Raw genomic sequence first — 18150 nt, 5'->3', positions numbered from 1 at the left:
TACATCTCCAAGCACCTATAGTTTCTCTCTCTATCTCTCTCTCTCTCTATATATAATATATATATAAAGAAAAATGCATTCACACCTCCAATCACCTCCAACCACTCTACCATGGCAAGGCCTGCAACTGCATCCCGGGATGAAATCTGCGCCATAAACTCCCACAAAACATGTCAAAATAAATCACAATTTTCTCCCAATCTCTCCACATGATCAGACCACCCTGAACTTTGAAAGCCAGCCCTTTTTTAGACTCACATCTCACTCTCCGTGAATGGGCTTCTGTACCGACCAGGACAATAAAAAAAACTGTTTTATTTAAACCTGTATTTTAGAAAAAAAACAAAAGAAAATCACAACAAAACTTTTCTTTTGTACACTTTGGCTTCGACGGAAGTAACCGCAGCCCCCTTGCCCGGTCAGACTTAGCTTTCAGACCTCTTACGAGAAGTGCCGGTGACAAATGACACTCAGAGGCTACAAATTACACAGAATTACTTCAAAATATTGTATATTGTATATTGTAAGTCGAGGACCTACTCCCTCTGACGAGTCACGGGGGCTACGTACTCCACCGACCTAAACTTAGGAACAGAAACTGTTTTCCCGGGGTAGAAAAAACGTCTCACACACCATGAAAAAATAAAGTTAAACTCTGTGAAAGTCTTCAGAACATAAAATGTTTTCCTGGGGTAAATAAATAAATGTCTCACACATTATGAAAAATAACTTCAGACTCTGAACGAACTTTCTCGACTAGGAAACGAAAAGTTGACAGCGTACGCTTCGCAGTACGGAAGATTCCTTCCGTCGTGGCGTACCTTAAGAAGTAAGAAAGGCTTATGAACTATACACACTCACACACACACAAATACACGTTATAAACTTGTTCGGATAAAGACGCGGCCGCGTTCCCGTCTCCTTCTTTTTGTACAAAGTAGTTTCTCTAGACATCTTTGGCTTCGGTTCTGCGTCCGCTGGGCGGGCGGTTATTTCCCCAAGAGCTCGAAGCTCCAACCTCCTTGTTCACGGGTCAAAGTTAGTCCCTAATTCTTAATTTGTCGATGAACAGAGCCCTCCCTTCGAAAAGCTGCGTCTGTTTTGGAATCGAAACACAAAAAGTCGCTTTCGACATTCGTCATTATCGTCGCAGACGTCCCGTCTTCGATTTTCAATCGTCAGTAACCCATAAGTCATCTTCGTGCCCTATCGTCATTACCCTAAAGGTCATCTCAATATAAAAAACTTATGTTATCAAACTGTTCTTCGGGAATTTGTGAAAAAAGTCGTCAACAGTCCCCAAGGTGCACTCAAGTATTTTAATAGTACCTTAACGTACAGATATGACACAGCACTTACTTCGTAACAATACTCACAACACCGAACTTAAACCAACTAGCTTTATTCCTGGAATAACCGTATGGCAATACTTACAACCGTAGCTTACTGTAATACGAGATAAGGCCGCGACGGCTTTGTCGTGCGAACCTATCGAAGGGTTTCAGAGGGCGTCTTGGAATACAAGAGAACATTCGGTTCGTAACACGAGCCAAGGAAGGTTCCAAGCGCTCTCAGAAGCTTTCGACAGGTCCGCAGAACTATCGTGGGCTTCATTCTTCGTTGCTCGCAACGCCCAACTGTTAAAATTACAGCCCGTCTTCCCAAGGACACTCGTAATACTCTCGTCGATATCACAAACATGCGTAGAAATGACCCAAAACATTTCAGATATTGCACTAGTTTGCCTTCTACACCCTAAACATCTGTCCTCTGGACAATTTCCACACCTGCATACAATCCAGCTGCCCTGTCACGTTTGAAAAATTTTAATTTCTAAATATTTATCAACCTTTTATTAGATACTATCAATGTGTATATAAAGTTTTACGACTTTTTTATACTCCGTCAATTCTGTCCGCAAAATCTTTTCTGGAATACGACGCGATTAGGATACACTGCGCCCTATACGCGGACAAGATACGTTATCACGACATATCGTGAAAAAAAGATTTATAAAAAATAATTTCCTTGACTTGTACCTGTTTCCACTTACCATCAGTCGGACGGAACGTACCCCAGTAGTATCAAGAACTCCCAACTAACATTATAACATTATCCGCGTGCACAGCCAGCGTATTTCTATGGCACACAAGATGGTGGTGCTGTTTGAAACATGTGGGCAACAGTATTGACACTTGTTTGAAACATGTCCGCAACAGCAGTGACAACATCCTGTTCGGAATGTGTACATAACAGCGCTGATAATGTCCTGTCTGGAACGTGTACGCAACAAGATATCACTCTTTACGGAACTTCGAAAATACGGACGGCTGCAATTCGCTCGGAAGAGAAGACGGACCAGACGTTAATGGCACTTTCGTGAAATCAATCAATATGGCACTTTTTTAAGTTTGCGTTGTACACGAATGATAAATAAAAAAAGGAAGTTTGAACTCATAAGTCATCGGGAAGTACGGATGCACTGATCGGAAACCTCCGGCGAGGATACTTCGACGCTAACATTGATGGCACCTATTTTGGCATGATGCGTCATCAACGTGTTGTACACAGGAAAAAAGATATGCGAGACTTCAATTTGCTAAATTCCCCGACCAGATAATCCCTCTCTGAGTTCCCAGTCCATGATAAAGATACGTAAACCCTCGACTGGACTGTGTCGGTCGAGAAACGAATTACGCAGAGAGTTACGGTTACTTTTAAACGCAGGACGGAGCGACTGGTTTAGATATCGACGCTAAAACTCTCATGTGCTCAAATATCAAATATAGATACAATCAACATCACAACTCTATCTATTCTAGAGCCCTATCGAACGATAAAACTAGTGTTATACAGAAAACCCTGTAAAATCTTATATAAAGTCCTGGTGATTAGGCACTTGGTACTACCATTAAGTCCACAGTGATCAGATAACCCTATTGTCAACCACGCAACTCCTCGAGTCTCCGTGACCTAACGGCTGGCCAGGTCTAAGTTCTAGGCGACCGAGTGTCCACTTCCAAACCTGTAATTCCGATATATCACACCCTTTGAACTGTAAAGTTACAGTCGTTACAAAATCAAATCGACCGGCAGCGAGGAAGGCACGGCAGACGGACGTCGCAGGCTCAGGAGGCAGACGAACTCACTCCAGTCCGGACAAGTGACGGCTCGTCAGCGCGGACGTGAGGTGGAGCTGGGCTAGCATGCTCTGGGAGCGGAGGCGCAGTCTCTCCGCCAGCGACGTCGCCTCGTCGAGGGACTCCATGAGGCTCTGGGAGCTCCCCTGCGAGAGAAAAGAGCGAGGCTGTTGATATTCTAAAACTGGAATCAAGGATTTAAGAGGAGATGGACAGACAAGTATGGATGGATTTAATATGAACGGACAAAGAAGAATGAGAATAATTCAACTGAGAGTCGCTTATACGACACAAATGGCCTTTCGGTCTACGTACAGGCCTTTGGACACTACAATTTAAGCTCATATTTTGCACTGTGAAGCTGTTGTGGCATCATTTCGAAGCCTAATACTCGCACTTTATTGTAATGTTTTCGAAACTTTGAAACAACAAAAATGGAATGATAAAACAACATACTGAATTTAGGCTAAAATATCTGCCTGAATTTCCACCAGCTCAGGACATGATACGTCTTTTTTCAAGACCTCATTTTGAGAATGTCAGGTTAGGATGAAGAAGGCCCAGGAAATCATGGAATGGGGGAACACGAAAGATCCTTACTACGCCTGACATGAATTCAATGGACTTCAGATTTACGAACCACCATTTTTAAGGAGAGTATAAGTTTCCCCGAGACTAATACCATTCGCCTTGCGTTTAAATACATTTCTATCTATTTATTAATCTATTTTTTAATTTTTTAATAAGTGAGATCTCTTTTTTCTATATTTTTCTTTTGCTTATTCTTAAATCTTCCTGATGAACACCTTAGTAGTCTTTGGAAGCTTAAAGAACTTCAAGTCAACGGCCCCTGTGGTTTCATCATCTGAATAATAATGTAATAATAATAATAATAATAATAATAATTAAAAAAATCAAGAGAAATCCAAAAGTCTCACACTTCGATGATGCTTGCGGCAGAGGGCCCTTTCCGACCTGCCTTTCCGATGCCGGTCTCCTGCCGCAGGCGGCTGCTGGGGGGCCCTGTCGTCGCTCCTGCCGTAACTGAAATGCGAAGAGTTCGCGTTAGCGAGGGACGTGACACCGAGGCGTTTTGGGTGACACCTTATCACTTTATTACTTAAATCTACATTCCGGGAAGTTGACACTTTCTTGAGAGAGCGCTTTGTCGCTTGAATGCTTAAATCTAAGTGCCAGGAACTTGATAATCTGTTGAGAGAACACTTGAATACTACAAGGATCTAAAGGTGGAAGTGAGAGAAAACACCAAAGTTGCAATGAGAGATGATAACGAGAGAGATTAGACAGGAAGATGGGAGTTTGGAGGCAGGAACGGAATTGAAAGGCTAAAAAGTGGAGTCGACGTAACGTGTGCGGCGCAACGCACGCGGTGCATGGCGCCATTCCCCCCCACAGGAAGAAATAATAATAATGGTAATATCAACAAGGTCTTTGTCTAATCCTCGGCAATCCGTTAAATCAAAAGGCAAACTTCCAACGTACTTGTAGTTCTGGATAAATATGATGGGCGAGGCTGAACGGCCCCTCCTGCGAAGCCCGTCATGGGGGGAGCCTACGCGAAGCCGTCCGTCGCCGGCGAGCCTGTCCGTCTGGTCCCAGCGGCCGTCGGCAGCCTCTCCTCCGACCTGCACGAGGACATTGTTGACTTTCTCGGCGAAAGGCAGGCGTGCCGGAAAGGCTGCGCTCCTTACGTCCCCAGGACAGTGGCATTTCTGCCAACTCCTGCCGGAGGATCCGTGGTCTCCTGGGCTCGTTAAATCCGGCGTGCCGTTTCTCTTACTCTTTTTAGACCTGTGAGAGGAAGACCTGTTAGCTTTAGAAGGGGAGAGTTGCTCTCCCATGCTATACGTGGCACTCCTTCGGTGGTGCGGTGGCTTCAGGTCGCGTATCGGCGTCTGCTTGCAGACCAGGCTGTCGTCCGTGGCATCCCCTTCAGTCCTCGGCGACGGGGCCACCGCCCGAACGGCGGCATTCTTCTTGGCGGCCGGGTTTCTCGAGCGACCCTTTCCACAGGAGTGCCGCGACGAGGCTGTCTCGACGTCGCTGGAATGCCCCGAGGAGCCGGGGCACCGGAGTCTGGGAATCACATCGTCACCGCGCGGGCCAACGACACAAACAGGAGACACGCCAACGTTAGTCCTCACCGGCTTGGTCGAACCGGCCTTCGCTTCGCTGCCGTTTCTCCCCGACAAGGAACTCCTCCTCTTCTCGTGGAAAACTTCGCTCGTCAAATTCATCATCTGGGACTTCAGGAAGTTCAGGTCGCGCTTCAGCCTCGAGATGTTGTTGTGGATTTCGGCCGAGGAGGCGCTCCGGGAACTTCCGGCCGACCTTTCCGAGGAGCTGGAAGACGGGTGGCCGCTCGTGTACTTGGCGTCGTACCTGCGCAGGCCAGGCTGCCTGGTCTTCTCCCCTCGGGAGGACGCAGCTGCCCTCTTGCTGTCGTGAGGTCTCCTCCGATCTGAAGACGTCCCTCTTTCCGGTGGACGTTTGTACTTGTGCTTGTCTCTCCTGGAGCTGCCGTTTTCCTCTGCTGGTTCTTCCTCTCTTGGGGAAACTAATCTGAGGTCTTCTCTCTTGTCGGTGTGAGATGACGATTCCTTGTCGTGGCTTTCAGGGACTGTATTCTCTCTCTTGCCCACCCGGGGACTGGAATTCTCCTTGCCGCGACCGTCTGCCTTCTCGTCGCTGGCGGGAAAGCCTCTCTTCGCTTCTCGGACTCCGCTGGCTCTCTGGAATCGTACGTCCTCCTCGTTCTTCTCGTTCTCGTCAGAGCAACCCCGGTTCGCCCGGCCCACTGGCGAGCCCCCGTGACACGCCATCTCGCCCCGAGCCCCGTCATTCAGCTCCACCCCTTTCGATCCGTCCTCTTCAACTTGAAGGTTCAAGACCTCCATGGGCTCCAGTATCTCGAGACTCGCGATCTGACTGACTTTGGTGCTTCTCTCCGACCCGGGGCAGCCGCTGTCCAAGTCACGCGCTTTGGCCGCCGCCCTTCCGAGCGCCAGGTGGTTGGCGGCGGCGGTGGTGGCGCCGCCACCTTTCCACGGGCTTTGGGGCAAGTCGGACTTGCTCAGGGCACTGCCCATCCCGTCGCAGAGTTGCCCGCTGCCCAATTCTCTCTCCGCGTCCATCAGCGGGAGAGGAAGGCCGTCGTCTTCGCAAAGCCGCTTCTCGACGCTGTGGCCGAGGGCTGTGCTGTTGTGCAGGGGGTGGAAACTTTTGAGGTCCAGATCCGCCAGGTGTCCACCCACGTTCTCGGCCTCGAAGGGCTGGCTGGACCCCAGGGACAGCAGGGACGCGGCAGGACTCAGGTTGGAGGAAGAGTGGTACGACCCGTGCGGCACGATGGACCCTATGAGAGACTCCTGCCACATTGTGACCTGCAAAAGGAAGGGAGTAAATGACAAATGTCGATAACAGGGGCTTAGCTGTTCAACCTCTTTATTACTATATACAGGGCAGTAATTTCTTCCAATAAAACAATTTTCTTTAACTGGACCTTCATAGGACAAGCTACGCAAGTCACGTGGACATTGCAACAAGCACAAAGTATTTCTGACGAATTTTTTCAAGTCTACTGAACGACAGTGACAGTCCCTGCCTACATACCTTTGACTACCCTGACAAAATGCTTAATCTCCCATTCTCACTCCAGGTCTAAGCCATCCCAGACTATTTGATTCACACAATGATATTTCTCATCCTGACTGACTCTGGCTACTCTAGTGAATTGCTGTGGTAATGATAAGCTTGAAAAAGGCGACTACCTTCTCCAGGGGTCCCACGGTTTTCATCGATTCGTGAGATGGGGTCGGACTCGGCGCAGGGCTCTGACCTCGATCCTTGTCCTTGTCGTCATCAACCCCGTCGTCATTTTCGAGCCCAGCGTTCGTTGGCCGGTTGCTTCCTAAGGCTGGTTCCTCCTCTTCCCCGTCGTCTTGCTTCTGCGCAACGGCCGAGCGCTCTTCCTTCTCCCTGGTTCCATCCTCAGAGGATTGACAATCTCTCCCTCCTCCTTCTCCTTCTTCGTCTTCCATTAAATAATCGCCCTGGACGCATTTCTTCCCGTTCACACTCTGCAACGCGGAGAGAGGACCTCCTGTTCCGACGCCGCTGCTCACTGCCCCAACCGATTGGGAATTCCTCTGCCCGTCCCGCAGGTCACGGCCTTCCGCGCCGCCGTCGCCCGTCCCATTCTGGATGCGTACGCCCCCTCCCGACTTCTCCGTCCGCTCCGCAGCCTTGCAGTCCGACGTCGGAGCCCCTCCAAAGCTCTTTGCGTCCAACACCTCGCTACTGCTCGATCCGGCGCCTTCGTCGGCCTCGTGACCCGAATGGTTCGTGTCCTTCGACGGCACGATCTCCAGCTGGAACCTGGATGCAGTCCCCGATATGGCCTGTCCAAGGTTCTGGACTAGGGCTCCAGACTGCTGGGAGCCGGGCAAAAGCGACAGCATAGGGAACTGGGAGGAGAGACGCCAATACTGGAAAGGGAAATGAAATTATCATTATTCGGGAGGTATTACTTTCATGTAATAAATGGACCAGACTACTGCGTTGGCCCCAAAATAATCTGAAAGGTTAAAATAGTGTAAGGAACAATCTAAAGTCTGTAAAGAGAATAACTTATACATTAAAAACTGGTTCTATACAGCCAATATTAGACCATTTTTGCAAAACTGGGTTCTAAGAACACAATCTCTGAGCAGTTTTTGAAAAATTGGGGTTCTAGCAAGGCAATGTGAGACCATTTTTGAAAAACTGTGGGTTCTAACAAGCCAATATCAGACCATTTTGAAAAACTGGGGTTCTAACAAGCCAATATGAGACCATTTTTGAAAGACTGGGGTTCTAAAAAGCCAATCCCTGGGCAGTCTTTGAAAACCTGGGGTTCTAACAATCTTGTTTCCAAGAACTACTTCACCAAGATTCGGGCGACTACCAAACAGCGCACGAGAACCACCTTTGGCGTCCACTTACCTGGTTAAGAACAGAATACAGAATTTTTGGCCAATGGCCACGCACTGGGACCTACAAGGTCATTCACCGCTGAACGGGAAACTAAAAGCAAGAAGGTCTGATAGGTGCAACGGGAGGGAAACCTCGCAGTCGCGCTAGGAAACAATTTTGAGAGAGGTTGGAAAGGTCAGGTTGAAGAAAGAATACGTACGGAGGTACAGTTAGAGAAATCGGAGACGTTGCAGTCAGGGACCTACGGAGACTTACCTGGTTAAGGATGCTGTTCCAGATCAGGGTTCTCTCGTTCTGCTGTAGGGCCGAGCTGCCCTCCAGCAGGGCAAACTCCTTCACCTGCGAAACGGAAGACGAGAATCGGCTTTAATTAGGGCGGTGTCTGTTTCTACTTGCGAGTAATTTAATCAGAGCGTACGAAGGTATTACTGGGTTCCCTTACGGTGGGCCTTAAGGTTATAGCGTGTGAGCAGGTTTGAGAAGTTAGACAGCTTAATTGGTATGAATATGACATGAATAAAAGGACGGGAAATGAAGGCAGTACATAATAACAAAGGCATTTTGTTGTATCTTCCGGTTAAATTAATATTAAACAATAAAAGAGACAAACTTTAGTCTGAAAAGAGAGAGAGAGAGACCCACCCTTCTCAAAACACCATTTGCATCCTTGATCCAAGCCTCCAGGGTGACATCTTCGTTGCGTCCTTTCGTTCTGCCGTCTGGGAGCGCAACCCCGCCGGACAGGGACCCCTCTGCATACGTAGACGATTCGTTGGGCTCCAGGGCAATGCTCGCGCTCGGATCTGCCGCCGGGGTGGACGAAGACGTCTTGTTGACGTGGGACGCAAGCGAGGGCGAGAGGGACGGGACGTTTGGGGTGTTGGGAGGCGTCGTGTGGACGGAGAGCCGGCGGGTGGGGGTGTTCGGAGACGTCTGGAAGTGAAAGTGGTGGGGCAGCGCGGCCGACCTGTTGGGGGTTGGAGGAGGTGTGTTGTGGCATGAGGAGGACAGCCTTCTCTTGTCTCCGGCCGAGGAGTGACCGCCCCTGTGGACGTCCCTGAAGAACCGCAGGCGGTCGATCTCGTTCTGCTTCTCGGCGTACAGGGTGTTGAGGTCGTTGTAGTGGCCCTGGAGGGCCGCCAGAGTTGTGTCGCTCGCGTACCTCAGCTTCCGCTCCATGGCCCACAACTGGAGCAGCTGGTCGAGGACCTTCGTGTTGCCCTGGCCGGCCCCTTTGAGGAGGTTCGAGCGGATCTGGTTCCTGAGCCTCAGCACCGCCTCCGGGACCTCCTCCTCCTCCAGATAAGAGAGGTCTCGCAGGAGCAGCTCCTCCAGGACTATCCTGCGGAGCTCCTTGTCCTCCGGGCGTTCCTTGGGGGTCTTCCTGGCGGGCGTTGCCGGGAGAGACCTCGTGGAGTTCCTCAGGTCCTTGTCCTTCATGTCCTTGATGTACTGCCTCACTTTGCTCGACACGTGGCTGTAATCCGCCCGCCGGCAGCTGCTAACGCTGGTCATGCTCGAGCTGCGCGATCTGTTCAGCCGGTTCAGACTGACGCTCTGGTTCCTCTTCATACTGGCCTGACTGTCCACGCGATTCAGAGCGACGGCGCTCAGGCACCTCCGGGCCATGCTGCTGTGCGGGCGGCCGCCGTCTCCCGCGGCCCTCCCTCTCTGCTCGTAACCGGGGCCGGGAGAGAGGGACTTGGCTCTCGGACTCTGCCTCTCCAAGTGGTCGGTGCTCAGGCTGAACGACCTGTTTTGAAGGATGGGTGCTCTCGGTTTCCCGCCAGCCCCTAGGGCAAGGTTGTGCATGCTCTTCGACGTCACACGCTGCAAACCTGCCCTCAAGGGCCCGTGCTGCCCTGTTCCTTGTCCGTGGAGGGAGAGGGGTGGCGTCGAACACCTCTCACCAGCCCGGAGACTCGACCTCACGGTCGAGTTCGGCTTGCACGGCAGTTTCGTTTTGGCGTTCGGCTTCCTCGCCTTCGACGGGTTGTGCTGGCAGCTCTGACTAGAGGGTGGGTGACACGCTTCGCTGCCAGTTCCCAGCGAGAAGAACTGGTTTTGTACTATGCTCTCTTCCTCGTGCATGGAGGAGATGCCCGTGAACTGACTAGAGGCGGCGTCGTTTTCTATGCTGAGAAACGCCGAGGGGAAATACCCCGCTGTTCCAGGGGCTCCCTGGGCGTCCCCGGCATGCGCTGCTTTGCAACCGATGCCCCGAAGGTCCTGAAGTTCTTTGGTCTCAATGCATTTCAGCTGGTGCTCCGACTTGTCCGCGCACTCCTCCGAAATCTCCTCCGACTTGTCGTTCTCTTGGCAAGACTCCTCGGTCCTTTCCGTTATGGCCGAGATGGGGGACTTGCTGATGAAGCCTACGATGATCTCGCTGGCATCGGACAGGTCGGCCGAAAACATCTCCTGGTCGGACTCCCCTATGTCAATCTCGAGGAGTTCCTCGCTCGTGTCGTTAGTCTCGTAAGGGCTGTCCGGTCGGCGACGGACTGCTTTCCGGAAATTCTCTGACTCGACGTTGGTGCGTCCTTTGCTCTCTCGTTGGAGTGATGCGTCAGAGTTCGCCTTGACTGACGAATGCAGAATTGACTGCTCTACTTCTTCAATTTCCTTCACATCAAAGTTTTGTGCATCTTGATCATCTACTTCACTGTCCTGCAATCCCAGATGTCTCGAATCCTCTCCTGCGCAATCCAAACCCGGGAAAGCGATGTTGCATAGAAGCTCCAAATCCTGCGCTCCCGAAGGCCCTTCGCGAACCTGTGAGGTGGAGGACTCGTTCTCGTTTCCACCATCGTTTGTGGAACTTTTTGAACCTCGATCATTTGGAAGACCACAGCCCAAGCTTGCGTCCCCTTCGCCCGAATCTACTCCAGGCAAAGTGGGGTCACCTTTTACATCAAATTCATCGCCGAGGCTGCAGGAATATTTGGCCACGAAGCTGTTCTCTCCGTTACGCAGAGAGAGAACGACATCCTTGGCGGAGGTGATGGAAGACGGAAGCGACTGCTTCGGAGAGGCCTCCTTTCCTTCGGAGGACTCAACGCTAAACTGGCTGATCAAGTTGGCAACCTTCCCCCAGTTTTTATTCAGAGACTTGTCTCTGAGGACCTCCGAGCTATGCTCTTCTTGGGGGAACCTAAAAGTGTAAGGCGCGGAACGCTTCTTGGGTGGATGTTTGCCCTCGTCTAAACAAGGAGGAAGTGACTGGAAGTACCCCGCGCTCTTGGACGAGGGACTGCACACGTCGAGGTCCCTGTGACTGAACTGTCGGACTAGACTGCTCACTGGCTGGTCAGAACCCACAGAAACTACGGCTAACTTTGGTACGCTTACGGATAGTTCGCTCAGCGAGCGGTCGTTGTGAAGGCTGTGGGTGTTGTGACTCTCCGAGCTCACGTCCAAGAGATTGCTAAGTACCGGCGAGTCGCTGGGCAACTCCGGAGAGCCTGGCCTGGACGGATTTCCGGCGAGCCCTACAGGTTCGCCGGAGCTGCTAATCTCGCGTAAACTTCCTTCCGACTCCAGCTCCCCGTCGGCCTCGGGCAGGCCCTCCGCTGGGGCCTCATCAACACTACTCTCATTTTCCCACTGAGGTTGAAGAGACTCGGGTGGCGTCCCATCTTCGGAGACTTCCTTCGCAACGGGCGAGGAGGGCCGGTCTTCTGCGAATCCCAGAAGACTTTCGTCGAGGTTCAGGCAGGGCAACGAGTCGATCAGCGATTCCGAGAAGCTCAGTTCGGGTTCTTCAATGTCCTCCAGAATTTCCTCCTCAATTTCATTGTCACTCATCATCCAAGGACAATCCTGTCATCCTCTTGGTACATATCTGGGGGGAAAAATCACGGCATGAGCGGACGATTTTGCGAAGCGTGAGTCGGCGTGATAGAAACTGCATATTGTAATGGCATGAAATGATAACTATTAATGAATATTACTGTATTATCAGATAGTTATAACCCTGGTGTTATTATTAATATTATTACTCAGTAGATGAAACCTATTCATATGGACCAAGCCTACCAAAAGGGGCCGCTGACTTGAAATTCGAGCTTCCAAAGAATATTAAGGTGTTCATTAGGAAGAACTAACAGGAAGTAAAGTGAAATACATAAAGAAGATATCCCACTTATTAAAAAAAGGAAAAAAATAAATGAATAAATTGATAAATAGATAGAAATGCAAGGGAAATAGTATTAGGCTAAGTAATGCATTGTAACTTCGCTTGAACTTCCGCAAAGTCAACACGACAAGGAGCGTAAATGCACCTCGATACACGATTGTTTTACGACGACCAACCTTGTAAAGAGCTTGAAAGAGCACATTCGGGTAAAATAATAAAAAACTAACCTATCTCAAGACCCACTTTCCCTCGAGGACAAAACTATGACGTAAAATATGCCAAAAAAAAATCTAACGAAGGGCGAACGATTACGTACAAGCAGGCGATCGTCACCGAGGCATCAGTAGATGAAACGACGGGGCTTCTGAAACTTACATACAACATCGAAACGGTCAAAATCAAATCAGGCTAAACTACAGGACCACCGTACCATTCCTCTCTGCTGGACGGCAAATCTGACAGCATCGTCCTCGCGACTTCACACGACTCCTTGGCAGTGCAGTGCCCAAGATGTCAGGTTTCGTATCTTCATTTTCTGAACGCTGGAAAAACAAGAGTTTCAATTAGTAAGATCGGTGGGTTTCAGGTTAGATTTTGATTTTAATAATATAGAAATCTTAACCTAAGCGCCATTAATCAATATAAGCCTCATTTCCGTGTTCCGGGAATCGCCGTTCAGCGGACTGACGTCCGCGGTCAAACGAGAGAGATCAGCCGGGTGCGGGCGCCAGCTTTAGGGCGTCCAAATTTGCCGTTCCGAGTCTCGCACATGTTAACCTCAAAGTTAATGTCCGGAAAAAATGAGAGTCTCTTTTCTGAGTGTCGTGAGAGTGCGAACGTGACGATTAACGCGGAATAAGCCTTTTAGAAGTCTCGGAGTATCTCCGCATTGCTATACGACGAGTCGAGGCTTCGGGTCTCGCGGAGGCCTTCCGCAGAGGGGGACTCTAGGAAAAAAAGGGGGGCGGGGCAATGTAGTAGGCATTTCAAAGACCCTAACCTGTCCTACCGTACCCAAGCTCCCTTGCCCAAGGAGGGCTTGGTACCCCATTCCCCTAATCCTTCAAGTCGCGACCCCCGCCTCCGTCCCCGCGGGCGAACGCAGAATTAGGGGGTCGGGGCTAACGCATACCCGATTCCCGCCAGTCGTCGACCGGGGCAGGTTCCTCGTGGACAAATAGACGTAACCTTTCCCATAACGCCAGGTCCTGACCTGACCAGGTCTGACCCGCCTAACCTTGCTTAGGGCGACGTGCCCTGACCTGGCCAGGGGGGGGGCAGAGCCCCCCCCCCTAAAAGGGACATAATCTTCCCTATAATGCCATATCCTGCCCTGACCAGGTCTGACCCGCCTGACCTAATTTAGGGCGACGTGCCCTGACCTGGCCCGGGGGGGGGGGGCGGAGACCCCCCAAAAGGGATATAATCTTCCCTATTATGCTATGTCCTGACCTGACCAGGTCTGACCTACCTAACCTCGCTTAGGGCGACGTGTCCTGACCTAGCCTGGGGGGGGGCAGAGACCCCCCTAAAAGGGACATAATCTTCCCTATAATGCCATTTCCTGCCCTGACCAGGCCTGACCCACCTAACCTAACTTACGGCGACGTGCCCTGACCTGCCCGGGGGGACCCGCCCCCCCCAAAAAACGACCCACCCTCGCCCCTATAAGTCATCTAGCCTATGTAACGTCACATAAGGGTTAAATAGGTTTATAGGAGCCTATAGGAAAGCCGACAACGGCGAGAAAATTATAAATATTAATTTTATAGACGAAAAATAGAATAAATTATGTAAATAAAATTAAATATATTAATATATATTAATTAAATCCGATCTGAGACACCTGACAAGCCCCAGTAATCCCACCTATAAAACCCTATAAAACAACCTTATAGACACGAAAATCCTATAAAAATAGGTCAAATAAATTCATTCCAGTAATTCCCATCGATTCCCGATAGATTCCAGAGGGCGGGGGGGCCGAAATATACCTAAAATGGGGTCAGGTCGAATTTCCAGCCGAAATATGCGACATCTTCCCAGGCCACGAGGACGTAAACATACGAGAATTTGTGGTGTTTCTCGGATTTGGGGATCGAAAAGTGGATAAATTTGCATATTTAACTTGTTAAATATGATTATTAAACAATAATTATTAATAATTAATATGTTAATTACATTATTGTTCTATGAAATTAACTCTAAAAGCATTTTTTATGGGTTAAATTGGCGAAAATGTTTGACACATTACTCGTGATTCATTCCGTCCGTTAGGTTTTAATGGCGTCGTCTTTGTAACGGCTCCTGATATTTCCATTTCTATCTTAATTTCTACGGTAATTATAGTCTATTTTGTCTATAAATCTATCTGTTCATCTATAAATATCTCTATTTATCTATAAATACATCTATTTATCTATAAATATGTCTATTTATCTATAGATATATCTATTTATCTACTTATTTCAGAGTCAAATTCCCTACAAGGGAAAAGATGAAATAAATTTTGAAAAATAAAAATAAAATAAACAAATTGATAGGACCATATTTTTATCTATAAATCTATCTATTTATCTATAGATGTATCTATGAATATATCTATTTATCTATAGATCTGTCTATTTATGTATTTATCTAGGAATCAAATTCCCTATACCAGAATGTTTGAATTATAGAAAATAAAATAGAGAATTGGGCCGTGTTTTTATCATCTATAAATCTATGTATTTGTCTATAAATCTATCTATTTATCTATAGATTTATCTATTTATCTACTTGTTACAGATTCAAATTCCCTATACAAGAAAGTGGTTTAATTATAAAAATAAAATAAAAATTGATTAAAATTGGAAAATAATCACCGGACTATATTTTTATCTATAAATCTATCTATTTATCTATAAATCTATCTATTTATCTATAAGTATACCTATTTATCTATAGATATATCTATTTATCTATAAATATATCTAATTTATCAACGTATTTAAGAGTCAAATTATTATGAAAAATTAAATAAAAAATTTATTAAAATTGGAAAATAATCACTGGACTATATTATCATCTATAAATGTATCTGTTTATCTATAAATATATCTATTCATCTCTAGATATATCTATTTATCTACTTATTAAAGATTCAAATTCTCTATAAAATAATGTAATTATAAAAAAATAAAATAAAAAATTTATTAAAATGTGAAAATAATCATTGGACCATATTTTTATCTATAAATATATCTGTTTATCTATAAATATATCTATTTATCTACAGATATATCTATTTATCTATAAATATATCTATTTATCTACTTATTTCAGATTCAAATTCCCTATAAGGGAAAGTGATTTAATATCTTCAGTAAACAGAGAAATAAAAAATAATAAAATACAAATCTATTTATCTATAAATCTATCTGTTTATCTATAGATATATCTATTTATCTACTGATTTAAGAATAAAGATAAAATGCAAAAATTTATTTAACCATTATTTTGACAATGGAATCAAAATGCTGTTTTGCTGTGACCAGTTGCTGTGCAGTGCTGTGGTGAATTATTATTATTATTATTATTATTATTATCATTATTATTATTATTATTATTATTATTATTATTATTATTATTATAGGTTCCAATTGAACCTTTGATGGTTCTAATTGAACTTTAGTGGACAGAGAAGATTAGCCCTGAACCCCCCACCCCCACCCCCAAAATCAACTTCTCCCGCGTGACGTCACACGATGACGTCATCATAACCCCAAAAAGGCCATCTCGAACAACAACAAAAATCAGGTAGAAAAATCTCTCTCTCTCTCTCTTTCCTCCACAAAAACCCCTCATTTTACTGCACCTCCGTCGCGATCTTTAATGTTTCTGATGTGGCAAATGACGAGCAACCATTGGGGGTTCGGGATAACTGCTCGCGAGGTCGATCCGATTGTTACAAATATTTTATTTATAATTTTTTTTTAATATTTTTTTTTTCGTGTCTTGAAGTCGTTGATATAATTTTCCTGGAACGTGAAAGGATTTTTGGCTCAAGGTTTTACCTGTCATATTTCACTAGGGGAGAGAGAGAGAGAGAGAGAGAGAGAGAGAGAGGAGAGAGAGAGGGAGAAAAAGAGGGAGAGAGAGAGAGAGAGAGAGAGAGAGAGAGAGAGAGAGAGAGAGAGGAGAGAGATTGAGTTTTCAATCACATTTGAAAAATATAAAAATTGTTTTATTATATCACAAAATCGAGAATCGAGAGAGAGAGAGAGAGAGAGAGAGAGAGAGAGAGAGAGAGAGAGAGAGAGAGAGAGAGAAATATATATTACTAATTAAAGAGAGAGAGAGAGAGAGAGAGAGAGAATGATTTTCCGATCTTCGTAATTATTCAATTCTAAATTGAATCTACCTCATCTTAATTTCCTCATTTGTTCAATGATAAAGAAATCGAGAGAGAGAGAGAGAGAGAGAGAGAGAGAGAGAGAGAGAGAGAGAGAGAGAGAGAGAGAGGGGAAGTCCTTTAACAGTTATCACCGTGACTCGGCATTTTCTAAGTTCCTTCTGCCCCGCCCAGCAGAAGAATGATAATCTCTCTCTCTCTCTCTCTCTCTCTCTCTCTCTCTCTCTCTCTCTCTCTCTCTCTTAATTAGCAATATATATTTATATATCTCTCTTTCTCTCTCATTCAAGGTAACCGTTTCCTGTCATATTATTATTGTATATATATATATATTTCTCTCTCTCTCTCTCTCTCTCTCTCTCTCTCTCTCTCTCTCTCTCTCTATTTAAATATAATAATAATAATAATAATAATAATATATAAGTTTAATTCAGGTTGAATCATATATCTATTTATATTAAACCTGATTTCAACCTGATTTTTAAACATGATTTCAACCTGAATTTCTGACCTGATTTCAACCCGAATTTCTGACCTGATTTCACGCTGAAGTTCAAACCTGAATTCAACCTCATTTCAACCTGATTTTAAACACGATTTCAACCTGATTTTAAACACGATTTCAACCTGATTTCAACCTGATTTTTAAACATGGTTTCAACCTGAATATCTGGCCTGATTCCAACCTGAAGTTCTAACCCGAATTCAACCTGATTGCCTCCTGAATTTCGGATCTGATTTCAACCTGAATTTCTGACCTGATTCCAACCAGAAGTTCTACCCTGAATTCAACCTGATTTCAACCTGAATTTCTGACCTGATTTCAACCTGAATTTCTGACCTGATTTAAACCAGAAATTCAACCCTGAATTTCTGACCTGAATTCAACCTGAATCCAACCTGATTTCAAACTGATTTTTAATTACGATTTCAACCCGATTTCAACCTGACTTTTAAGTATGATTTCAACCTGATTTTAACTTATATTGAAACACGATTTCAACCTGAATTCAACCTGATTTCAAACTGATTTCAACTTGATTTCAACCTGAATTCACCCTGATTTCAACCTGATTTTTAGATATGATTTCAACTCGAGGTCCACCTTATATTTAAATATGATTTCAACCTGAATTCAACCTGATTTCAAACTGATTTCAACTTGATTTCAACTTGAATTCAACCTGAAACAACCTGATTTCAATCTGATTTTAAAAATGATTTCAACCTGATTTCAACCTGATTTTTAAATATGATTTCAACCTGATTTTTAAACATGATTTCAACCTATATTTTAAACATGATTTCAACCTGAATTCTATCTGAATCCAATCTGATTTCAACCTGATTTCAACCTGATCTTAAATATGATTTCAACCTGATTTCAACCTGATTTTTAAATATGATTCCAACCTGATTTTTAAATATGATTTCAACATGATTTCAACCTGATTTTTAAATATGATTTCAACCTGATTTCAGCC

General features: G+C 46.0%; 1 protein-coding gene across 2 annotated transcripts; it reads right to left on the bottom strand.

Annotated features, from left to right (window-relative positions):
- Positions 1-312: 312 nt before the first annotated feature.
- On the bottom strand, positions 313-14338 carry LOC136838299 (uncharacterized). 2 transcript variants are annotated; one of them, XM_067103179.1, is made up of 8 exons: positions 14268-14338; positions 12704-12815; positions 8778-11979; positions 8391-8474; positions 6932-7648; positions 4644-6544; positions 4079-4184; positions 313-3286 (listed from the first exon to the last, which is right to left on the bottom strand). In XM_067103179.1, exons 3-8 carry the CDS (start codon positions 11943-11945, stop codon positions 3146-3148), a joined length of 6117 nt encoding a protein of 2038 aa, XP_066959280.1. In that variant the 5' UTR covers positions 11946-11979; positions 12704-12815; positions 14268-14338; the 3' UTR covers positions 313-3145. The 2 variants fall into 2 exon arrangements, with proteins under 2 accessions (XP_066959280.1, XP_066959279.1); XM_067103178.1 differs by having other exon boundaries at positions 2994-3286; positions 4081-4184; positions 12590-12815.
- Between the last annotated feature and the right edge of the window lie 3812 nt (positions 14339-18150).

This window comes from Macrobrachium rosenbergii, unplaced genomic scaffold, assembly GCF_040412425.1.
Source record: "Macrobrachium rosenbergii isolate ZJJX-2024 unplaced genomic scaffold, ASM4041242v1 60, whole genome shotgun sequence".
In the NCBI taxonomy this organism is placed as follows: Eukaryota; Metazoa; Arthropoda; class Malacostraca; order Decapoda; family Palaemonidae; genus Macrobrachium; species Macrobrachium rosenbergii.
Note: the sequence above shows the minus strand (reverse complement) of the source record. Positions and strands in the feature narration are given on the sequence as shown.